Here is a 22,061-nt window from a genome sequence, read left to right as displayed (position 1 = left end):
CTCGAGTTCTTGAGGAGTGGAGGCAGCAGGCAATAACTCATTGAAGTCGTGAAAAAAAGCATGAACTTTACCTAAATATTCAGTCATTCTACCATCAAGACATCTGGGGGCAACAATATTGAGAAGATTTTGACAAAACACCATAAAAACGTTGAGTATCATTGTTGTACAATAACTTGGCATGTTTCCAAACTTCTAATCATGTCTCATAAGTAGAAATATTTGTTTTAAAGATGACAAAATAATAGACTTGAGAATAATGCATAATTGAGCATCAATTTTCAACCAACGGGAAATCTCATTTTCAGCAATAGTGGCCTCACTCTGGGTAAGAAGATCAACATAACCCTGACTCTTAAGGCATAGTTTAATGTATGACGCCCAAGTATCATAATTAATTCCATCCAATTTGTCAATGGATAGATGTCCATTGACATAATTAGTATAGATGGACGGATCAGTCGTAGTGGCAGTAAAAGAGACCATAGATAAATAGTAGGGAGATAAACCTTAAAAGAGAGAGAAAAGCCCCAAAAAATCAACAAAGTGCAATTAAGATGACAAGGGCATATCCAGAATAAGGACGATAAGGTGTTTTCAAGCCTAGTAATCTTTGCTAGAAAAGGGTTTAGACACGCCACCACGTGTGGAAGAAAGCAGGGCGGTGACGTGGTGTGGAGAGGCGTGTCGAGGCTTTAACTCTCGTGCTTTTTGTGGTGTGATGGTCGCAAGGCTGGGACGATATAAAGGGAGGTGTTGCAATTCCAAACGGTGATGGTGAAAATAAAAATCTGGTGAACAATGGGTTCTCCATGAAGTCAAGGATTAATGCTCTAGATACCATGTCAAAATAAAGTAAAATAGAAGTATAGGATTAATGCCTTGAGTATAATGAACATATAAAGTTGTGTATTTATAGATAAGAAACATAAAAAAAGTATGACCTTTACTTATTACAACTAACAAAAATCAAATTATTTTGCACATATAATGAAATCAATGACACAGTATGAGACCATAAATTACCTCATACAACAAAGATATTGCTGAATCCATTGCTTCAACCTTTGGAGGTTCCAATGCCTGATAATGGAAATATATTGAAGAAAATTGTACAGAAAATTTGATCACGCATCATATTGTCTTAAAATAAAACAGTTTACCTCCAATAAAAAAGGCTTGATATATCCAAAAGACAGTAACTTAATCTGCAAGCACAATTCAACTAATGGCATTCGAAGCATCTCTGGAACCTTGCAAAGCAAAATATAATAAAAACATAAGACAATAATTTATATATATACATATATGTGCGTGTTGTAAATAGCAAATTATTAGGATAAAAATATTCTTAATACCTCCATAGTGATTAGGATAAAAATATTCTTAATACCTCCATGGTATTATTAAGATAAATATTCTCAATATCACCAGAGTAATTAAGAAAAAACAATATCTTAAAAATCTTCATATTCATTTTAGCATATTTTAATTTTTTTTAAAGGTTTTGATTATTACAAATATAAAAAATTGAGATGATGAGAATGTAAATGGTGTGATTGTTATCAATAAAATAACACTTTTTTTTTCTTACATAGGAAATTAGAGAACCTATCAACGAATTAGAAGTTTTTCGCATGAAAAAACCTACTCCGTATAGTGTTTTATGAAGCACTAAGCGGATGCACTTAAATGACAAATGCTTGTATTGGACTATAAATAGAAGACCCAAACCAAAAGGGGGGAGACTGGGAGAGAAGATATTAGGACCACGAAGTTGGGAGCTCTACAAACATCAGTTGTGCGACTCATGAGTAGCTAATCCTCCTTTTGTTGGGATTGGATGTATCTTTGTAACTTTTTTTATAAACTCCTTGCTACATGTATATTTAGATTTATGCTTTCCAATCTTAGATTTAGTTTTATGCTTGATGGTTGAAAGTAAAAGAATCTATATTCATGATCTTGTAAATGGATTCTTATTGGAAAATATTATCTTTTTTGAACTAAGCTAAACCATCCCAAATCTGCAACAACTAGGAATGTTGAACTTTTGGTTATGAAAAGTTTTTCTCTTAATGCGAAGAATCAAATATGATTAATCAAGGGATTGATTGATTAGTTTTAGATTCTTAGGTGGCCATGATTAAGGAATTAACTTGGGACTATTTTTTGTGGAACTTGGAAGGTTGAAACATATATTTATCCGTATAAGCAAGAGGCTTTAGATTAGTTCTCAAGTACATCTAATATCATTGCATTTTATAACTTTGGTACTCTAATTTATCAAATCAAACTTTGCAAGTCTGTGAACAATGTTATTTGTATATCCTGCAAGTTTTAGTTAAGGAAATGCGTAAATCACTACTATTTGCTAATCTCTAAAGATACGACAACCCCTTTTTAGTTGTACTACACTTGCAAAGAGAAATCATCAAATGGTAAAATGAAAGATAAATAACATATTTTCATCCTTAAAAAGTGGAATAAAACAAAAACATAATGCTTTCATGAATATATGTGTGTGTGTGCATGAAAATAAATATATATATTTTGAGAAAGGTATATACTTTCATGACAAAAGACAAACTAAATGAACCTTTGGGTATCCTCTGAAATTTTAAGCATTTCATATAAAATTATATACCTGATATGGACGCATGAGTTTTTCAAATCTATGACGAGTGTACAAACAAAAGCAATTTCCAGGTTTTACACGTCCTGCTCTACCACGACGCTGCATTGCATTTGCTCTTGAAATCCAATCTTCTACCATGCTAGACAATTTCTAGTATCAACCATAAAGGCAATCAAACCATGTTGATAAAAAAATATATTTTACACAATTGCCTTGTATTGAATATAAGAAAGAAACCATACCTTTTGAGGATTGTAACGATTCTCTTTATGCTTTCCACAATCAATTACATATACAACATCATCTATTGTTATGCTTGTCTCTGCTATATTTGTTGCTATAACAACCTACGACAAGAACAAAACATATTTTTTAGATATTAGAATTGTTAGAAGAGAGAAACTATGTGCACGTTGAGCATAAAACTGCATTAGAATCACCACGAATGCATGATAATATAGGCATAGTGCAGTCATTACACATGACTTGAGAACCTTGTAAGTATCGAAAACAAAAATGAGCAAATAGGTTAGGGAGAATAGGAAGAACGGAGAAGCCACGGATCGTTGGGGGATCAAGATTCTTCTCACTAAATCGATGAATCATACATCACGTCAATCCTAAATGCATTTTGTGGGCTCGAGCTTTACTACCAAATTAATTGACCCAACTCCTGTAGTTGGGCTTTCTGGTTGGGTTTATAATGACCTAATTTAAAAAATATTGGAAGAAAGTACTATCAAGAGGAACTTATCAATTGAACCATCATTTTGTAAGGACATCAAAGAATGTTGAAGCATATACCAGTTCCAAAGGATGATAGAAAATCAATGTTTGGTGTTGTTTTTCAAATGCAGCAAAATTTGATTAAAAAGTCATAATGCAAAGAATATGAAGGGGGCCAAGTACGGGTTATTCAGATGAGGTAAGAAAAAAACAAAAGACAGGCAAGAAGAGTTATACTTAAAAAAGCATTTTGAAGCAAAAGGGATTGAACAACCAAATTATTACCAAAGACATTTTCAAGAAAAGTGAGAGCGAGGATGCATGTCTAGAATTCTTTTCAACAATGCTATATCCATTAATGTAGCATAGAGTGAAGAGTTTAAGCCACCATCATACCATGAAATTACAATGAAAAATTTAAAGAAACAAATTTAAAATGCCAAAGATAATTTGAGAGTACACAAACACTTCTGAAAATAAATTGGATGATCTCCTTGGATAGTTTATTGACTATATTATTTTTCACTATATATACATGAGTCTATAACTATTACGTATATGCATAAATTGTGCAGTGTTACGAAATCCACTATCCACCCTCACTCAAACCTATTTTCCATCCCCATGAGACGTGTGCATCAATTTGGAGTGAGGCTAGTGCCCATTACACCAATGACACAATACTTGTACGACATGTGCCAAGATCTCAGTAGACTTCTTGCTCCATGATGATTTGAGGTTCCTATGTATGCTTATCAAGGGTGGATTCATGCTATCTTAGGTCATCTTAATGAGCTCCTTCCATCACTTGCAATACGTATTTTTGTAACCCTAGCCTTACATGGCTTGCCACAAAAGTACAATGCTGTCCATGATCAGATTTTGGGATCACAAGTAAACCCCACTATGAATTTTACATCTTTTGCGCTTCTTCGTATTCCTCAAAAGATAAACATGAAAAAACATACTTCGTTTGCAGGGGAAAATATTGCTTTTGCATCATACGATAATAGTTTTGAACCCCTTCAAACAAGGAATTCTAAAATTTGTCCAAAATATGAACAATGTCATTGCATTGTACACGTTATTGATAAGTGTTGGAAGCTATATGGGAAATCCCTCATTCACCAAATATTGCTCGAACATCTAGCATTGAGTCACTAGTTGCTTCTGCATAACCAGCTGATCAGCCTTGTGTGACTCTTACGACATATGAAGACTTTATCAAATGGTGTAAGACTCACTAATCTACTAGTAACACTACCTTGGTGACACACACTGGTAATTCATATACTTGTTTCTCTCAATCTCTTTCTATTAGCCCTTAGGTAATTGACTGTGGTGCAACCAATCATATGTCTAGTGATCGTTCTCTTTTCCCTTCCATTACTATTATTGTCGATGGTTCTATTTTTACGTACCATATGCTAATTACAAGACACCAAAAGCCCTTCACTAGGTGAAGTTGGTTACATAGATCACATGACACCAGTTGTACTCAAGCCATACTCAAGCTAATTACAGAGTACCTATTTATAGACTGCTGACTCAGCAGTCATTTACAAACTAAATGAACAGTTACACTGAGTGAAATATAACTAACACATCTAACAATACAAATATAGGATCATAAACATATTACCAATAAAACTCACCTTACGTATATTTCCTGGAGGGCGTAAAAACACCCTTTTCTGTTCACTTGGCACAACTGTTGAATGCAAAGGGATAATCCATTCAGAAGATGGCCCACCAAATTGGCTACATGCCACCAACTTATCATGTAAACAGTTTATTTCAGACATTCCCTGGAATGACAAGTTATAAGGAAAAATATAACTATTTGCACTAAAAAATACATGTAAACATATCAACTCAAGGGATAACCAAGTAGTCTTACAGGTAGAAATACAAGGATGGCACCCTCACTACAGGTTTCATCAACGAAACATATTAGATCTTCAATGAGTTCATAATCAATGACATCTTCATTCAATCTTTTCTGAATGAAAAAATATTGAATGGTCAAATTAGAGTGCCAATTTAAAATGCTATACAGATTCACAGCTTAAAAGGGATTTACCATATTTTGTTGAGTTTGTTCGCTGTATAATTGATAACAACTTGGAACAAAGTATGGATTAATTTCTCTTTCAGAAAGCAGAGACTCATCACCCCAACCAGATAAGAATAGATTCTTCTTACCCCTGCTTTTTGTCACAACATCTCTCTGCAAAATCTAGATTGCAATGCTTCATGAATTAGAGGAAGGAAAATCCATAATAAAATATAATTCAGATGGCGTATGCTGCAAATAATAAAAAGTATAAAGAATAAATAATAAAGCGATTAAATCACAGTCACAGACATCTAACAGTAACTAAAGTTGATCATAGATTACCTGCCCTCGGGCAGATGTCCCATGTGTTAATGAAGCTGCAGAATCTGAAGTGAGTCGATAATCAATCTTATCATATATATCCTCAAGAAAGTATGTGGTCACTGGATGAGTTCTGCCTTCAGCAGAAACTACAGGGCAATTGCTGAAGTATCTTGAAAATAAATTTGAATCAACAGTAGCAGACCTGATCATTATAGTTGCATATATGACAGATGAAGTTAGGCCCAAACGAAATTAATATAAGAAAGTTTAGTCCTGTAATTCTTGTAACAATATAAAACACATATTTGCATACATTAGAATGATCTTCAGTTTTCTAGATCCTTTACTGGACTGCTTCTCAATTAGATTCTTTAGGACAATTAGAAGAAAATCACCCTGTAAGAAATGAAAAGGAAAATACATGACATTAATATGTTTAAAAATATAAGATTAGAAACATAGACTAGTGCAGAAACGGAGGAATACTTCAAACACCACAAAAAAATATAAAATCATTAGCTTAAAAAAGCTCTTAAATTTCATGACAGAAAAAAAAGTTGAAACTAGCTTCTTTAATGACTTTACTACTTATAGAGTTCTTGGAGAGATGATAACTAATATTCTTCGTGGTTAGGAGCATGGGACCGGTGAAATTTGATGGATTGATATAAATAATGTGGTGCATTAAGTTTGGAAAAAACAAATTGTTGAAATCGAATAGAGTGTGCAGTTAATTTATAGAAAATTATGTAAAAACTACAGTGTGGTAGTTTTGTAGATGTATAGTTTCTCTGAGCAGTTGAAGGATAATATATCATATTTGCAATACTCATTTATTGAACAGTAAAACAGGCACACCAAATGGAGATATCCCCATTATACATTGTTATAGATATGAGCTTTGCAAATACATTTTCCCACTATATGCAGATTTTGTGCATATCCTTGTCAAGAGCAATGGACTGTGCATATCCCATAATGTTTTAGTTCCTCAACCCCAAATACCTTAAATGATAAGCTTACATCGCTAGCAAATTACACGTCATTTACATGATAACATAATTTCATTTTGCATTCTTATCATCAAACATCCTACCATATGTTTGTTTTCTTTGTAAGGTATTCATTTTGACAGCGTTTAGAAAGAAACCATTTGGACAAAATGGCCAAAAAAGCTTTTTCAAATAATAATGACTAAAAAGATCAATTTCAAATATAAACTTAACCGAAATTTGTGGACTAACCGTATTTAAAAACTATATTTTTACAATATTATTTTACATAAATTTCAAAAATGGATTGAAATTGGTTTATTGTTCCATGCCCCCTTTTATTCAAATTAAAATGAGATGAGATTAGAAAGTATTATTCCCTTCTTGCTTATTAGTCTTTTCATAACGCGTTAAGTAACTTAATAAGGACTTAAAGGTCCACTTTGAAAATTTTCACCTGGTACACCTGAACACAAAGCAAAACCTTGTGTGGAAAGGGTTGTGGGTGACAGCTGTGAGAGGAATATGGGAACAAAGAAACCTAGTCATTTTCAAGCAGGGGAAGCCTGATGCGGAAGAGATCTTTCACCGGGCACAACTCAACTCTTGGCTTTGGTTGAAAAACAGAGTACACAATTTTAATTTCTCTTTCTCAGATTGGATCTTAAATCCTGAACTATGTGTTAAGAGTTATATAGATAAGAGTCATACATGAATCACTCTGCTGTCAAGAGACAACCCCTGGTTCGGTGGTAGATTGCTCGACTACAGGCATGGAGTATGGAGTTTGTTCGTTGTCAAGGTGGTGCTGTTGAGGATGTTTGAGGTTTGTGTTATCAAAGCCCGGTTCTGCTTTTGTAAGGAGGGGTGAAGGTACAGGCTGTCAGGTAGGTCCTCCTCAGTTTGGCTGAGCTGGTGGTTACTATACCGGTCCAGGCCATCATGGCTTGTGATTTCGTAATTGCTCTTGTATGAACTTTGGAGGTATCGGCATTGTTGATATGCTGGTTCTGCTATATAAACAATGCACTTGGCTTATGTTTTGGTTTGAGACATATGCTGCGTTCTATGGTCAAGCTACTGATATGCTTGGAAGATGCATGGTGGTATGTAGTGGTTCAGGAAGCAAATGCAGCAAGGTCTGGAGACCCTTTAGTTTTTGGCCTATTTGGTTATGATGTGCTGCTGTTAGCATGTTTCCCCTAGTAGGTCTCCTTCATAACCAGGATTCTGGTTTGTGTTATGCTGGTGTTATGCAGTCGCAGGTTTTGGGACTGAGTTTTTTAAATAGTTTTAAGTTTTTGAGTTAAGTGGTGTGCCGCTTAACTTTGATCTAATTGTTGAATGCTTAATTAGGAGGTTTTATGTATAAGGGTTGGAACACCCCTAAAGTGTTTCTTTTAAATTATATTAATTCGTTGCTGATCAAAAAAGAAAAAAAAAGTAACTTAATAAAACAAGATATAATGAACACATCATTATAACTTCAAGTGTTTGCTTTTTTAACAAAGTAAGAAATATAAATCATAACTTATTATAAAGGAACTATTAGTCAATAATAAACATATTTGTAAGCTTTAATTTGAAATGATAATATATTTGTCAACCAAGGAAAGAGCTAGATCAATTTATTTAAGAAATATCAAAGTTAAATTATAATTTAATGATTAATATATTTAATTAAAAAAAATTATATATTCATGGTAGATAAAGTCATCATTAAAAGTTTATGCACACAATTCCTATAATACCTTTTTACAACCCTAGACCCATAAAATGTCATGATTGGCTGAATATGCATGGTGTTGAAAAATATAATATAGAACAATTCATGTATCTTTACCTAACAGCTTAAGCTTTTGGGATGGTTGGTTTATGATATAATGAAGCCTGAATGACCCAATAGTCTAGGCTTTTGATCCTTTTTTTCTCCCTGTCTTCTACTAGAAAAATAAAGGTTTCTTCAATCTAGATGGCTCAATACAAAGTTTAAATTAAGAATGAAATTTCCTCTTTCTCATATTTATAGGTGTCAAAACCCGGCTACTCATTATGTATTTTAGGAAGTTTTTTATTTTATTCTTGCTATAATACTATTCTTTATTACAGGGGTATTTTGTTATTAATACCAGGATTATGTACTTAAAAACAGCCCCATAATTATAGGAATTTGTTTCCTTAGAATTAGCTCTCTATATTTCCTAAAATAACCAGCAGGCTCATGCATTTATAGGTCCAATGTGTCCACTCAAAATCAACTAGCAGACATACTCACCAAAAGCATTGAACTGCTTTAACCCTTGAAAGAATTAATATCCAAACTAGGAATGAACACTTACTCATCAGCTTGAGGGTGAATGTCAAAATCGTGCTGTCATTATGTATTTTAGGAGGTTTTTTATTTTATCCTTTGCCATAATCTTATTCTTTATTACATGTGTATCTTGCTACTAATACCAGGATTATGTATTTAAAAAAATCACATAATTACAGGGATTTGTTTTCCTAGAATTAGCTCTCTATATTTCCTAAAATAACCAGCAGGCTCATGTATTTGTAGGTCCAATGGCCTCATTATTCAAATACAGAAGCAATATATTATTCTTTCTAAAATTGAGAATAGTGAATGGAATCATTATGTTCATAGCTCTCGTACTTTAGTGTAAAAGAAATCTGTAGTATTTTATTTTTTCATGCTATTAGAGTCTGCTGCAAATGATTGATATAGATATTACATAGGGTGTCAACCTTGTTGGGATCATGTTTTATAGTAATGCTTTTGCATATTCTACTTTTGATAAGAAAAAAGGGTAGGTGGTCTGTGCATTGTTTACATTTCAAGCCTAAAGGGATCTAGCATAGCATGAGAGGCCATCTTGGAAACATAACATATAATCAGTCATTTGTCGTTACCTAATTGCTTACTCTTTTGGAATACTTGATTCACGATACATGGTGATCAAAGTCATCTTAGCGAGAACTTCACATATCCAATCACCCAGGGTATAAATAATGTGAATTATATTCAATGTAAACTTTACAAAAAGCTTGTCTATAGCATATTAATTTATTCAACTCACCAACAAAGACCTCTCATGAACTTCATCAACTATGATATGAGTAATGCCCGACAAGTTTTTATCCCCCTGGAATATCAACAAGGTAAACAATAACTTGAAAGTTAACAAAATAAAACATAAGAATGATTTATAAACAGTATAATTACATTTATGGTAAAATTCCTCTTATCCTTAATGTAAGACCCTTCCAACAGAATCACATCAACCAATAAAAGTAATTAATTGATTTTGTTCATTTTTTAAAGAAATGTTACCAATATATCAAATTTACTCTCATTATTAATGACTTTTAAAATTCCCTTCACTATTCTTTAACAAAAAAACACATTCATAATATTTAAGAGGCAAGGGAAAGATATATAATGTTTTATTGAAATAACTTATAAAAAGGACCATGAATTTCTTATAAAATGTGTCTTATATTAAGAACCAGAGTGTACTACTAACTAAATGTGTATCGTAGGAAAATAATATGGATGGCCAGTCAAAACCAGGATGTCTTACAATGAAACAATGTCAAGAAAATAAATAGTGAACTATCTCTTTTAAAAGCTTCTAGGATACTGTTACACAGTTAAGATCTCATAAAATTTAAAGTAATTTTTCTCCAATAAAAAACGAAGAATATCAAAAGACCATGTGTTGGAGATTCCACATCGACTAGAGATTAGAGCCTTTCATTGTATATAAGTGGGTGCAAACCTCAACCTCATGAGCCGATTTTATGGGGTTGAGTTAGGTTTAAAGTCCACTTTGTAATATGGTATCAGAGTCATTTCAAGCCTATCCTAGCGAGTATTTGTTGAGTTTATCAGACCACCCGCTATCGGGCCGTTATCGGGCCACCCATAATATATAGTCCCACGCACGAGTTGGCAATCTCGGCGTGAGCGGATGTGTTGGAGATCCCACATCGACTAGAGATTAGAGCCTTTCATTGTATATAAGTGGGCGCAAACCTCAACCTCATGAGCCGGTTTTATGGGGTTGAGTTAGGCTTAAAGTCCACTTCTTAATACCATGATATAGCAAACTTAATACAAAACAAAGCAATAATAAAAATATTCAGACATTTAGCATTGTAATGGACAACACATTTCAGATTCTAAACCAATCTCTCCTGACAGTTTCCACCTGATAGTATACAATTCGATCTCAATGCAAATCCTATATATTAATTTCTCAGTGACCACCAGTTATCACCAGCCCACCATAACTTTGTTTCTCTTTTATAATCAGTTACCATTACTAAGTATATTCAAGAAGAACTATCCCATCCAGGGTGGAACAGACAATGCTTGATGAGAAGAATCTAGCATTGGTTGCTGCTGCATGTTTCCTATTAGGGGACTTTTGATACAAGATTTCTCAGTTTCCAATTAATCTGAAGTTAGGAATGTGTATTTTTCCTGTTTAGTTAACTATTTAGAAAATAATATTCTCAAGAAACCTATTTTCCAAGAAATAATTTTTACCTGGAATTCTCACAAAATTGTTCTCATGGGAGATGTGTGAATCATACATTCCCAATTAAAAAAAAACAGTTTTATTGTCTTAAAAATATCACGTTACCTTTTCTATATCATTTAATGTGATAATATTTTAAGTTAGGGGAAAATTCTATTAAAACTAAACATAAAAATCTTTTATTCCAAAGAAACATAAATATTCCAAGATATATAAAACCAAACAAATTTAAGTCAGTCCGAGAAATCATGATTGTGAAAGATACTCAAATTCATGGCTTTATGGTCATACTTACTCCCCCATTTCTAAGATGGCCACTATTTGTTTGTTTGATCATATCTAATGCTGCCATGAGCGTTGCCCAAATAAAGCGGTTACACAGGATTAAATAATGTCATCATGTTTTGACAAAAAAAAAACAAAAAATAAAAATAAAAACAATAAAAAATTAGTCATTCTCATTTTCGATGCAATAATGCATGTATCAAGTTGAAGACAACAAGAGGTATAAACCTGTTATACTATTTAACAAAAATAACCTACCATCAATTTTCTTAGAACGATCCCTGTTGTACAAAACAAAAGCCTTGTTTTCTCATTCCTAACAAGAAAATAAACAGTCAATAACTTAATACTTCCAACTAAGAACAGAACAGAAAGAAAAACATTATTTTTGTTGCCCCATGGGGAATGGGATATGTGAAGGGTGAAAACAAAAAAAAGCATCAGCATTGAATTTCCTTTCCATCTAGGTAACAATTTTACACACAAAAGGTCCAAGGTACTGAAGTGGATACTGGTTTGTATTGATAAATATCCTCAACTAGTATAAAAATATTTAATAATTCAAAGTCAAAATTCAAAATGAATGAATGAAGAAAACAAAGCAAGCAATTGAGTATAAATGAAAAATGAGTACCTGGCACTGTCAAGACGAACTTGATAACCAATCAAAGAACCATCTGAACCTGGTGAAGGTTCACATCTCTCATCAGCAACCCTTTCAGCGACAGAAATAGCCTAAAACATGAGGCATAAAACAAAAACTGAAGGTAATAACAATGCAGAAAATCATACATTAAATTTGGGAGTATTCACTAAGTTTCTAGAGTATCCAACCAATCCAAGATTATTTTTAGTTTCAATTTGACAGCTTCATATAGTGCAAGTGTACAGTCAGTAAGAAAATTCAAAACGCAGTATTCCTCGTCAAACCTTGATGACCAGGAAAAACATGCCCGCACATGCACGTAGGGAAGGAACCAATGTAACGAGTAAATACCTATTCATTAATAATATGCGACAGAAGACTACCAACTACAGCTGAAAACTATTGTAGATATTGTATATATTGACAAATATGTGAGCACAATATATTGAACCTACCGCTATTCTCCGTGGTTGTGTGCAAATAATATTACAGTATCCACCATGTCCTGACTCAATCATGTCATCCAATATAAATTGTGGAACCTACATTAAATGGCAGTCAGAAAGGAAACTGTGCATGCACTGACAAATGACAGAAAACAAGAATTTTAGAAAATACAGGATGAAAAATATCACAAATTGTAGTTGATGTGTTACCTGAGTTGTTTTTCCTGAGCCTGTTTCTCCGCAAACAACAAGTACATCATGTTCCTTCATCAATTGCAATATGTCACCCTTCCGAGCTGCAATAGGAAGAGTAGCTCTGAGATTCAGCATATCCTGAAGTAGATAAATTATCCAGCTCAGAATTGATTAATTTTCCATTTCCGTATAGAATAAGTCAATTGTTCTGAAAATCTTACGAAATATTTTTTGGCTATCATTTACTACACATATTATACATTAATACATATAGAACCTTTTATAAGCTTCCACATCATAGCCTGAGCTTCAAGTATTTGATTCTTGAAATTGCATCAATCCTTGTGATCCCAATTCCCATATTATATTGGGCTTTTGCACAAGGAAAATTTGAAAGATGCATTGTATACTAGAATATTGCATGACAAGTTGGGAAAACAAATAAAACCAATCTTGTACCTTTAGCTAAAAGCTTAAATTTTTCAAAGTTTCTTCTTGCTAAAGCATAGCCTTAGCCTATATGAATAAGCAATCAAGACATCAGTTCTTGCCATGCTAACCAAAGGAGATAACTAACCAGTGAGAGAGAGAAACAGAGAGAAAGAATTTAGGTTTTGGGTACATGGATGAACAAATTAAAGACTTTTGGGTAGAAGAATTAGGATCGATTGTCATTGCTATGACTTTGATTAGCTCTAAGAAGCAAAGTAGGATTTCAAAGTATTTACAAACAAAATGAATTGAATGATTTTATTAATTAACTTGTGATTACAAAAAAAGAAGTTACAGAGTCATTCTTTTAGAGCTCTAGATCTAACAAACTTCCGGTCATTACAACAAATTCAATAGCTGTTCCACCCTTAACCTCTACTAATCCACCTCCAATCGAAACCCTCCTCCTCAAGAAAACTCTTGTTCATTTGTTCCTACCAATGTACCTGTCACATTCTCCAATCAAATTACAGAGAAGCTTGAAGATAAAAAAAAAAACTTTGGATGTGGCATCAACAGGTTGAACCTGTCATTAAGGAGCATTGTTAGTGACAGTTTGCACTTTCTCCTTAAGAATCATCGCAGTTTCTTGCAAAGAATATTGTGATGTTAAACATGTTAACCCAACGTCTCTTTCTTGGGAAAAAATAGTTGGTATGCTTATTGTGTGACTTAGGTCTTCCCTTTCCAGTTTTATCTTATCATGTATTCTTGGCTGTGCTAGTTCATATGAAGTTTGGGACAAAATGCATGCCTATTTTCTTCATAAGACTAGGAGAAAGGCTAGATACTTCCGCTTTGAGTTACATCATTCTTCTTTAGATAATTGCATGCTTATTAGGCTTCTTTCTCATATTAAGTCTCTTATTGATTGTCTTCGTTCAGTTAGAGAACCAGTTGCGTTAAAAGAATATTTGGATTTGATTCTTGAAGGTCTTCCCCAAGAATATGATATTGTTATAACTCTTGTTAATAGCGAATCTGATGTTATTACTATTGAGGAAGTTGAGGGTTTTATTATTGCATAAGAATTGGCTGTATAAAAATACAAAAAAATAATCAAAATTCTCTTATTATTGTTCAAGTTTCATCTACTACTTCTACCCATCTTCTTGATCAGCAGATTCAACACAACAATATTGACCAAATTTCCCCTTTTCAATAAACTGAATTTTGTTGTTGCTAGAGCTCAAATATAAATTCCACTTCTCAAGTTTTCAGGCTTCAGAAAGCCATTTATGGTCTTAAAAGCAAGCTCCGCGAGCTTGGTTTAGGTTTAAGAGACTCGAAACTACCTTACTAGACTTTGGTTTTAAACACAATAAATTGTGATCCATCTCTATTTATTTATTTCATAAAAAACGTATTATGTACTTACTTGTCTATATGTTGATATCATTATAATGGGAAACTCTATATCTCTTGTTTTGCATCTTATTAATAAACTTGACTGTTTCTTTTCTCTCAAACAGATGCATTCCTTGGATCATTCTCTTGACATTGAAGTCCACCACAGTCCAACGGCTCTAGCTATGCCACAAACAAAACATATAAAAGATATTCTTGCCAAAAAAAAATATGCTTGAACCTAATCCTATATCTTCTCCTATGGTTTCTGGTTCTAAACTATCAACACAGGGTGCTGATTTTCTTCTTGACCCATCTTTTTATAGGTCTATTGTTGCGCTCTTCAGTATATTACTATTACTAGATGAGATATATGTTCATTTGTTTACGAAGTGTGTCATTTTGAGTCTGCTCCTACGAAATCTCATTGAGTTGTTGTTAAATGCATCCCAATATATCTTAAAGGTACTCTACATTGTGGTCTATGCATCTCTTTTACTATACCACATTAGCCATTGTATATTAGCACCTTTGGTAATACTGATTGGATTGTTGTAAAGGATATTGGTTATGTTAACCATGCCCTTATGGCACCATTGGTTGAGTATGTTGCTCGTCTTGTTCTTGATATCTAAAATGCCATACAAAATCCACCCAAACCATCACTACCACCTCTTATCACCTATCAACTACTCCAATGCTCCAATGTGAGTCCTTTATCAAGTCATTCTCAGTCATTACTCAATATTCATGGCTCCTGATAATGATGACTTGAGTTGGTGCAATGTTATCCGAAAAAGTACTCACTCTACCCGTAATCCACATCCTATTTACAATTTTTCTTAGCTAGTACATGTTGTGTCCTTCGTACTTCTTTTCTATTTCCTCTATATCTTCTATTACTATTCCTAAAACTGTGACAAAAGTACTTGATTATCCTGAGTAGCAACAAGCCCTGATTTGGAGGGGGCGTGTTAGAATAGGTACAGAGTAGGCTAAATAAGCTTTATTCAAAAGTTGTTTTTTTGGTAGTATTACGAAGTGGACTTTAAGCCTAACTCAACTCCATAAAACCGACTCATGGGGATGAGGTTTGCACCCACTTATATACAATGAAAGGCTCTAATCTCTAGTCGATGTGGGATCTCCAACACACCCCCTCACGCCGAGACTGCCAACTCGTGCGTGGGACTATATATTATGGGTGGTCCGATAGCGGCCCGATAGCGGCCCGATAGCGGGTGGCACGATAGGCCCAACACAAACACTCGCTAGGATAGGCTCGAAATGGCTCTGATACCAAGTTGAAAGGAATAGAAAGAAATAGATGGAATGTATTTCTGATGTGTATTACAAATGTGATTACAGTCTCTATTTATAGACTGTTTTACAACCTAATTAAGGAAAAAAATAATAGGTAATGAAAGACAATTATAATGGTTGTTTAAAGCTGTACAAATCAAATCAAATCAAATCACTAACAAATCTGTCCTAATAAATATAAAATGGAATAGGCACTTAATTAGAGCATAATTCTCCTGATTATGCAACAGGTAATACTTATTTGCACCTAGGATTACTTGTCTTTTACTCTTTGCTTTGTCACTATTGTATGACAAAACTTATGTATATAGGTATATAACCACCAAAGAGCAACCTCTTTCCAGCTCCCAATATATCATTTTCTCAAGTATTGAAAATTCAAGTGTTTTCTTCCCATAAAGCGGAAGATTAACAAAAAGGGATTTTGTTCATGAAAGATTACACCCATGATGATAAAGACAAAAATTCTTGGAATGATAAACTTAGCATCCACTTTTATTGGAGGATAAAATACACATTTATAAGCTTTAGGATCTAATTTCCTGTTATTAGGATTATGAAAGTGAACAAAACCAGCACATCCAAAGACTCGACACTAAGGGGGTAAAGGGAACAAAAAACAACAAAAACCCAATAAGAATAACATAATTTAAGTCACAAGTGGGTAACTATTTGATGAGGTATGTGACAGTTAACATAACTTATTTCTAGTAGGTTTTGGGCACAAACATTTGAAAAAGGAGGGCTCTAAGTTCTAACTACTTCTAGAAGATGACGATTCTTCCTTTTTGTAACCCCATTTTGTTGTAAAGTGCTAACGCATGTTAGTTCATGAACAATACCATCATGGGTTAAGATGCATAATGATGTTTTTCACAACAAATATCACATTTGAAAGACCAAACAAACTCTTCAGTAAACAAATAAGGGAACAAGTATTTAATTATGTTCAAAGAGGAATGCCCAAGTCTTTTATGATGAAGCCATGTTTGGGAATTGAAGAGCATGAGAAAGGTAGTCATGTGATTAGATGCTTCTGAATCAAGGATCCAAGCACACTGAGACATAAGGCCAATAGTATTGAATATATTCCACATCGACTAAAGATATAACCAAATTATAGTATATAAACGGATATAAACCATACCTTACAACTCAGTTTTATAAGGTTATGTTAGGTGTTGCATAATCAGGAGAATTATGTTGTAATTAAGTGCAAATTCCATTCTATATTTATTAGGACAGATTTGTTAGTGATTTGATTTTATTTGATTTGTACAGCTTTAAACACCCATTATTTTTTGCTTTCATTACCTATTATTTCTTTCCTTAATTAGGTTGTAAAACAGTCTATAAATAGAAGACTGTAATCACATTTGTAAGACATATCAGAAATACATTCCATCTATTTCTTTCAACTTTATTACAGGTGATGATGAGATTGAAAAACAAAATTTGAGGGAGAGACTAGCTGCTCAATTTGAGATGAAAGATCTTGGGAAGCTGAAGTACTTCCTTGGGATAGAGGTTGCTTACTCAAGACAAGGCATCTTTATTTCTCAAAGGAAATACATCCTTGATCTTCTCAAAGAGACAGGTAAGTTGGGTTGTAAGACCACTGGAGTGCCAATAGAGCAAAATCATAGGATTGGGAATGATAAGGAAAACCCAAAAGTGGAGAAGACACAATATCAAAGACTTGTGGGAAAACTCATTTATCTATCACACACTAGGCCAAACATAGCCTATGCAGTTAGTGTGGTTAGTCAATTTATGAATGATCCAAGAGAAAGACACTTGCAAGCAGTAGATAGAATTATTCAGTACTTAAAAGCCTCTCCAAAAAAAGGATTACTATTCAAAAAGGGGGAAAACTTATCCATGAAAGTATATACTGATGTTGACTATGCAGGATCGATTGTTGATAGGAGATCCACCACAGGCTACTGCATGTTCTTGGGTGGAAATCTGGTGACATGGAGGAGCAAGAAGCAAAATGTAGTTGCAAGATCAAGTGCAAAGGCAGAATTTAGAGTCATGGCTCAAGGGGTGTGTGAACTATTATGGATGAAGATCATACTTGATGACCTAATTTTAAAATATGAAGCTCCTATGGGCTTGGCGTGTGATAATAAGTTTGCTATCAATATTGCACACAATCCAGTTCAACATGATCGAACAAAGCACGTAGAGATAGACCGACACTTTAATAAGGAGAAGTTGGATGATGGTCTTATAGCCATTGAGTACATCCCTTTAAGACTTCAATTGGCAGATATGTTTACTAAGGGACTTCCCACAAAACAATTTGAAGATCTTACTTGCAAGCTAGGAATGATAGATATACATTTACCAACTTGAGGGGGAGTGTTGTATAGTCAGGAGAATTATGCTATAATTAAGTGCAAATTCCATTCTATATTTATTAGGACAGATTTGTTAGTGATTTTATTTTATTTTATTTTATTTGTACATCTTTAAACACTCATTATTTCTGGCTTTCATTACCTATTATTTCTTTCTTTAATTAAGTTGTAAAACAGTCTATAAATAGAGACTGTACTCACATTTGTAAGAAAGATCAGAAATACATTCCATCTATATCTTTCAACTTTAGGTTTAAAGTTCACTTTCTAAAATGGTATCAAAGCTTATTCTAGCAAGGTTTGTTAGGACTATCGTATCACACATTATCAAACGTCTACTAGACCATCAAGCATCTAGTCCCCTACTCGAGATGTCCAGATCTCACATTGACTAAAGATATGGCCAAATTATAGTAAATAAATGGTTGCAAATATCACCTTACAAGTCAGTTTTATGAGGTTGGGTACGCCTTAAAATCCACTTTAAAGGACCGGAATTAACTCCCAAATTAGTTTGTACACTTTTAATATTGGTATCAAACTAAAAAGTTCAACCATGGACTTACAATTCTAAAAAACAGTAAAAGCTTCATATTAAAGTTTTAGAGGATACAACCAATTAAATCTTGAAAAAGCATCAACGAAGGACACAGTACAAATATACATTGTTAGATAGAATATATGAAGACCCCCAAAGATCACTAAAAACAACTCAAAAGATGAATTATACACAGTCTCAGACAAAGAGCAAGGTACTCCATGAGATTTTCCAACACAACAAGATGAACAAAAATCCACATTTTTATTAGATGGATTTATTTTACAATGAGTCATAACATGTTTCAACACATTAGCATCTAGATGACCAAATCTAGCATGCCACAAATTGCTAGATTCGAATATATTTGTTACAACAAAATCGGATGTAACAACTGAACTGGAGGTAGTACGGTAAAATTAAGAAATCTTTGACATAGCTTGAGATGAACAATCCTGAATCTTGAGATTAGGGAAGGAGTATAGACCATCAATTCCAACGGTGCCTCGAAGAAGGACTTCTTTGGTTGCCTATGATTTAACATTACAATAGTAAGGAAAAAACTAAAAATTAACAACATAATCAAGAGCAAATTTACTGACACTAAGTAAGTTTTTTGGTAATTGAAGGGACATTCAATAAATTGTGTAAGTAAAGTGAGAAATTAGGATTTGTAGGGTTTTTGAGACAAGAAGAACAAAACCATGAACTTTAAGACCTTCACCATTACCAATATAAATTTCATCAGGCCCTTCAAAGTGATTAAACTATTGAATATTTTGTGATTTGCCTGCCACATGAAAAGAGGCTCCTAAATTGAGTATCCAATTGGAATTACCATTTCTTGGGCTGATGAATTAGTTATCATAGCACTTGGGTAATTTCGAGTTGTTACAAAGACAAGTAGGATTGACCAGATGTTTGATTTAGAAGGTGGGTTAGACTTACTAGTAGAAAACTGCAGAGGTTGATTCATAGTAAGGTCATATAGGACAACAAATTCAGGAGGTTGATACGATGAATCAGCATGATAGTAACAAATACTAAAAGTGTGTCCATATTAAAGACAAATCAACATTGAACGTTGTCCAATTATCGACCACAACCACCGTGGCTTCGAGCACCACAATCAAAAAAGGAAGAGTGGCTAAATTTTCCACAAAAATTGTTGCGAACTTGCAAGCTTGAAGAGGTTGGATTTTCATAGGACTGAGTAGTTTATCGAAGGAGGGGAAAATTTCCTCTAAGTGGGATTCATGGGCAAGATGAAGAGCCTCAACTTCTATGATAGGAGGTGTTTCAAATTTGCTTTCAATAACAAAAATAACTAAAGCATATTCTTGTAGAAGACCATCAAGAATAGCATCAACATATTCATCATGCTTGACAGGACATCCGATTCCAGCAAGTTCAACTGCAATGGACTTACTTTGTCCCAAGAATTCACGCATAGTCTTGTTAGTGGGCAAAAAGATCATTGCAAAGCTATCTAGAACACACCTTGGTTTAGGGAAAGAAGAAATCATGAATATGTTCCCACACCTGATAAGAGTGAACAACTCCAAGAACACGAGACAAAAGAGACTTTGAGAGAGTTGATAGAAGCCAAGAAAGCAAGATTTGATCTTGGACTTCCCATTCTTCATAGCTGGATTAATTGTTCCAAAGGCACGATCATCGTCAAAAAGGAAACATGGAGGAATCACAGAATTTACAACAAATCTATGAAGTTTATGTGACTTATAACGGGTTCAACTTGTTTTTTATGGAAATAATTGGCATCATAAAGTTTTTCAGCTATAGAATTGGGAAAAAACAAGGAAGCAGATGGGAGCGAGCTTGAACTAACCATTGCAGACCAATATTTGGCTCTTGATACCATATTAGGAAGTGAGTTTAAGCCTAACTCATCCTTACAAAGTTGGCTTGTAAGGTGAGGATTGCCTCCACTTATATACTGTAAATTAGCCTTATCTCTACTCAATGTGAGATCTCTAACACACCCCCTCACAAAGAGACATCTACATCTCAAGTGTGAGACTAGATATTTGTGGGTGAAACAATAGCAACCCGAAAGCATGTGGCACAATAAGCCCAACAAACCTGGCTAGGATAGGCTCTAATACCATATCAAAATTTTGATATGAAGAAAAAACAGAAGAAAAAAAATTAACAAAAGACCTAAATATTATTTCACTTGTACATAAAGACTACACAAGCAGAGTATATATACTCTAAATAGCTTACACAACCATAATAGAAAACAAAAAAGTCAACACCCACCATCCAGTTGAATAATTGAATATGTACATCACTAATATTGTGGCAACTGCATTGATAACGCAATTGTTTGTGTTGTGATCATCAAAGTGGGGCAAACTATTTTGGCCACCATTGACCTCGACAATGGTGGTCAACAGTGGTAGTAGCGACGTTTAATGTGGCAATGGAAACAAAACTCCCAAAATTGTGAGTTCTGATACTAACTTTAACTTTGAAAGAAAATAAAAAATTATTTTAATAATAACTATCACACACCAATTAGATTCTTGTCATCTATGTTTGTAACAATAAATTTTTCTTAAATAAGGAAACAAAAATATGTTAAAATGAATACGAAAATCCAAAAGATATTTTTTCCTAATTATTATTGACGTATTAAGGATATGTTTATCCTAATAATATACTCTTTACAATAATGCTATACAGCTTCCAAAAAGTGACAAAGCCAAAAGTCAAAATACAAAAATATGCTCAAACCTGGTATCTTGGTGTTCTCATTTTAATATATTGCTCCTGTCTCAAATCACCACTCTCCATTTCCTTGATATAGGTTTCTCCTATACAATGGAACACTAATTTCATGAAGGAGAAACTAAAAAAGAAACAATTACATGTATAAGGAAAAAAATAAGCATTAACCACTAGGACTTTATCAACAAATCATTTTTCATTAAAGGTGTGCAAAACCATCATTATACGAAGTCAGTATCTCAACCTGTATCAACCATTTGCAGCACACCAAGAAGTCTATGAAAAGAAATAAAAAAAAAACAAAATACATGATAGTGGGCGGACCAAACCAAACCCACTATGAAAACTTAAAGTTAGATAGACTGAGTCTATATCTAACAAAC

At 33.6% G+C, this 22,061-nt stretch overlaps 1 protein-coding gene across 4 annotated transcripts in view; it reads right to left on the bottom strand.

Moving 5' to 3' along the window:
* Positions 1–22,061, bottom strand: part of LOC137806667 (DExH-box ATP-dependent RNA helicase DExH7, chloroplastic) — a 53,732-nt gene that overhangs the window by 22,447 nt on the left and 9,224 nt on the right. For all 4 annotated transcript variants that reach the window (XR_011080386.1, XR_011080385.1, XM_068606895.1 and 1 more), the window contains exons 10-24: positions 21,685–21,764; positions 12,874–12,996; positions 12,673–12,759; positions 12,206–12,306; positions 11,830–11,887; positions 9,820–9,885; positions 6,061–6,143; positions 5,766–5,949; positions 5,448–5,603; positions 5,265–5,366; positions 5,020–5,172; positions 2,881–2,985; positions 2,648–2,788; positions 1,164–1,253; positions 1,027–1,083 (exon numbers count right to left, since the gene is read on the bottom strand). Coding sequence is in view for 2 of the 4 variants with exons in the window: in XM_068606895.1 (XP_068462996.1) it covers positions 1,027–1,083; positions 1,164–1,253; positions 2,648–2,788; positions 2,881–2,985; positions 5,020–5,172; positions 5,265–5,366; positions 5,448–5,603; positions 5,766–5,949; positions 6,061–6,143; positions 9,820–9,885; positions 11,830–11,887; positions 12,206–12,306; positions 12,673–12,759; positions 12,874–12,996; positions 21,685–21,764 (1,586 nt within the window). In the remaining 2 variants the exon portion in view is untranslated. The remainder of the gene's footprint in view (positions 1–1,026; positions 1,084–1,163; positions 1,254–2,647; positions 2,789–2,880; positions 2,986–5,019; positions 5,173–5,264; positions 5,367–5,447; positions 5,604–5,765; positions 5,950–6,060; positions 6,144–9,819; positions 9,886–11,829; positions 11,888–12,205; positions 12,307–12,672; positions 12,760–12,873; positions 12,997–21,684; positions 21,765–22,061) is intronic.

Source organism: Phaseolus vulgaris, chromosome 3 (genome assembly GCF_000499845.2).
Source record: "Phaseolus vulgaris cultivar G19833 chromosome 3, P. vulgaris v2.0, whole genome shotgun sequence".
In the NCBI taxonomy this organism is placed as follows: Eukaryota; Viridiplantae; Streptophyta; class Magnoliopsida; order Fabales; family Fabaceae; genus Phaseolus; species Phaseolus vulgaris.
This window is presented reverse-complemented; position numbering and strand designations above follow the sequence as displayed.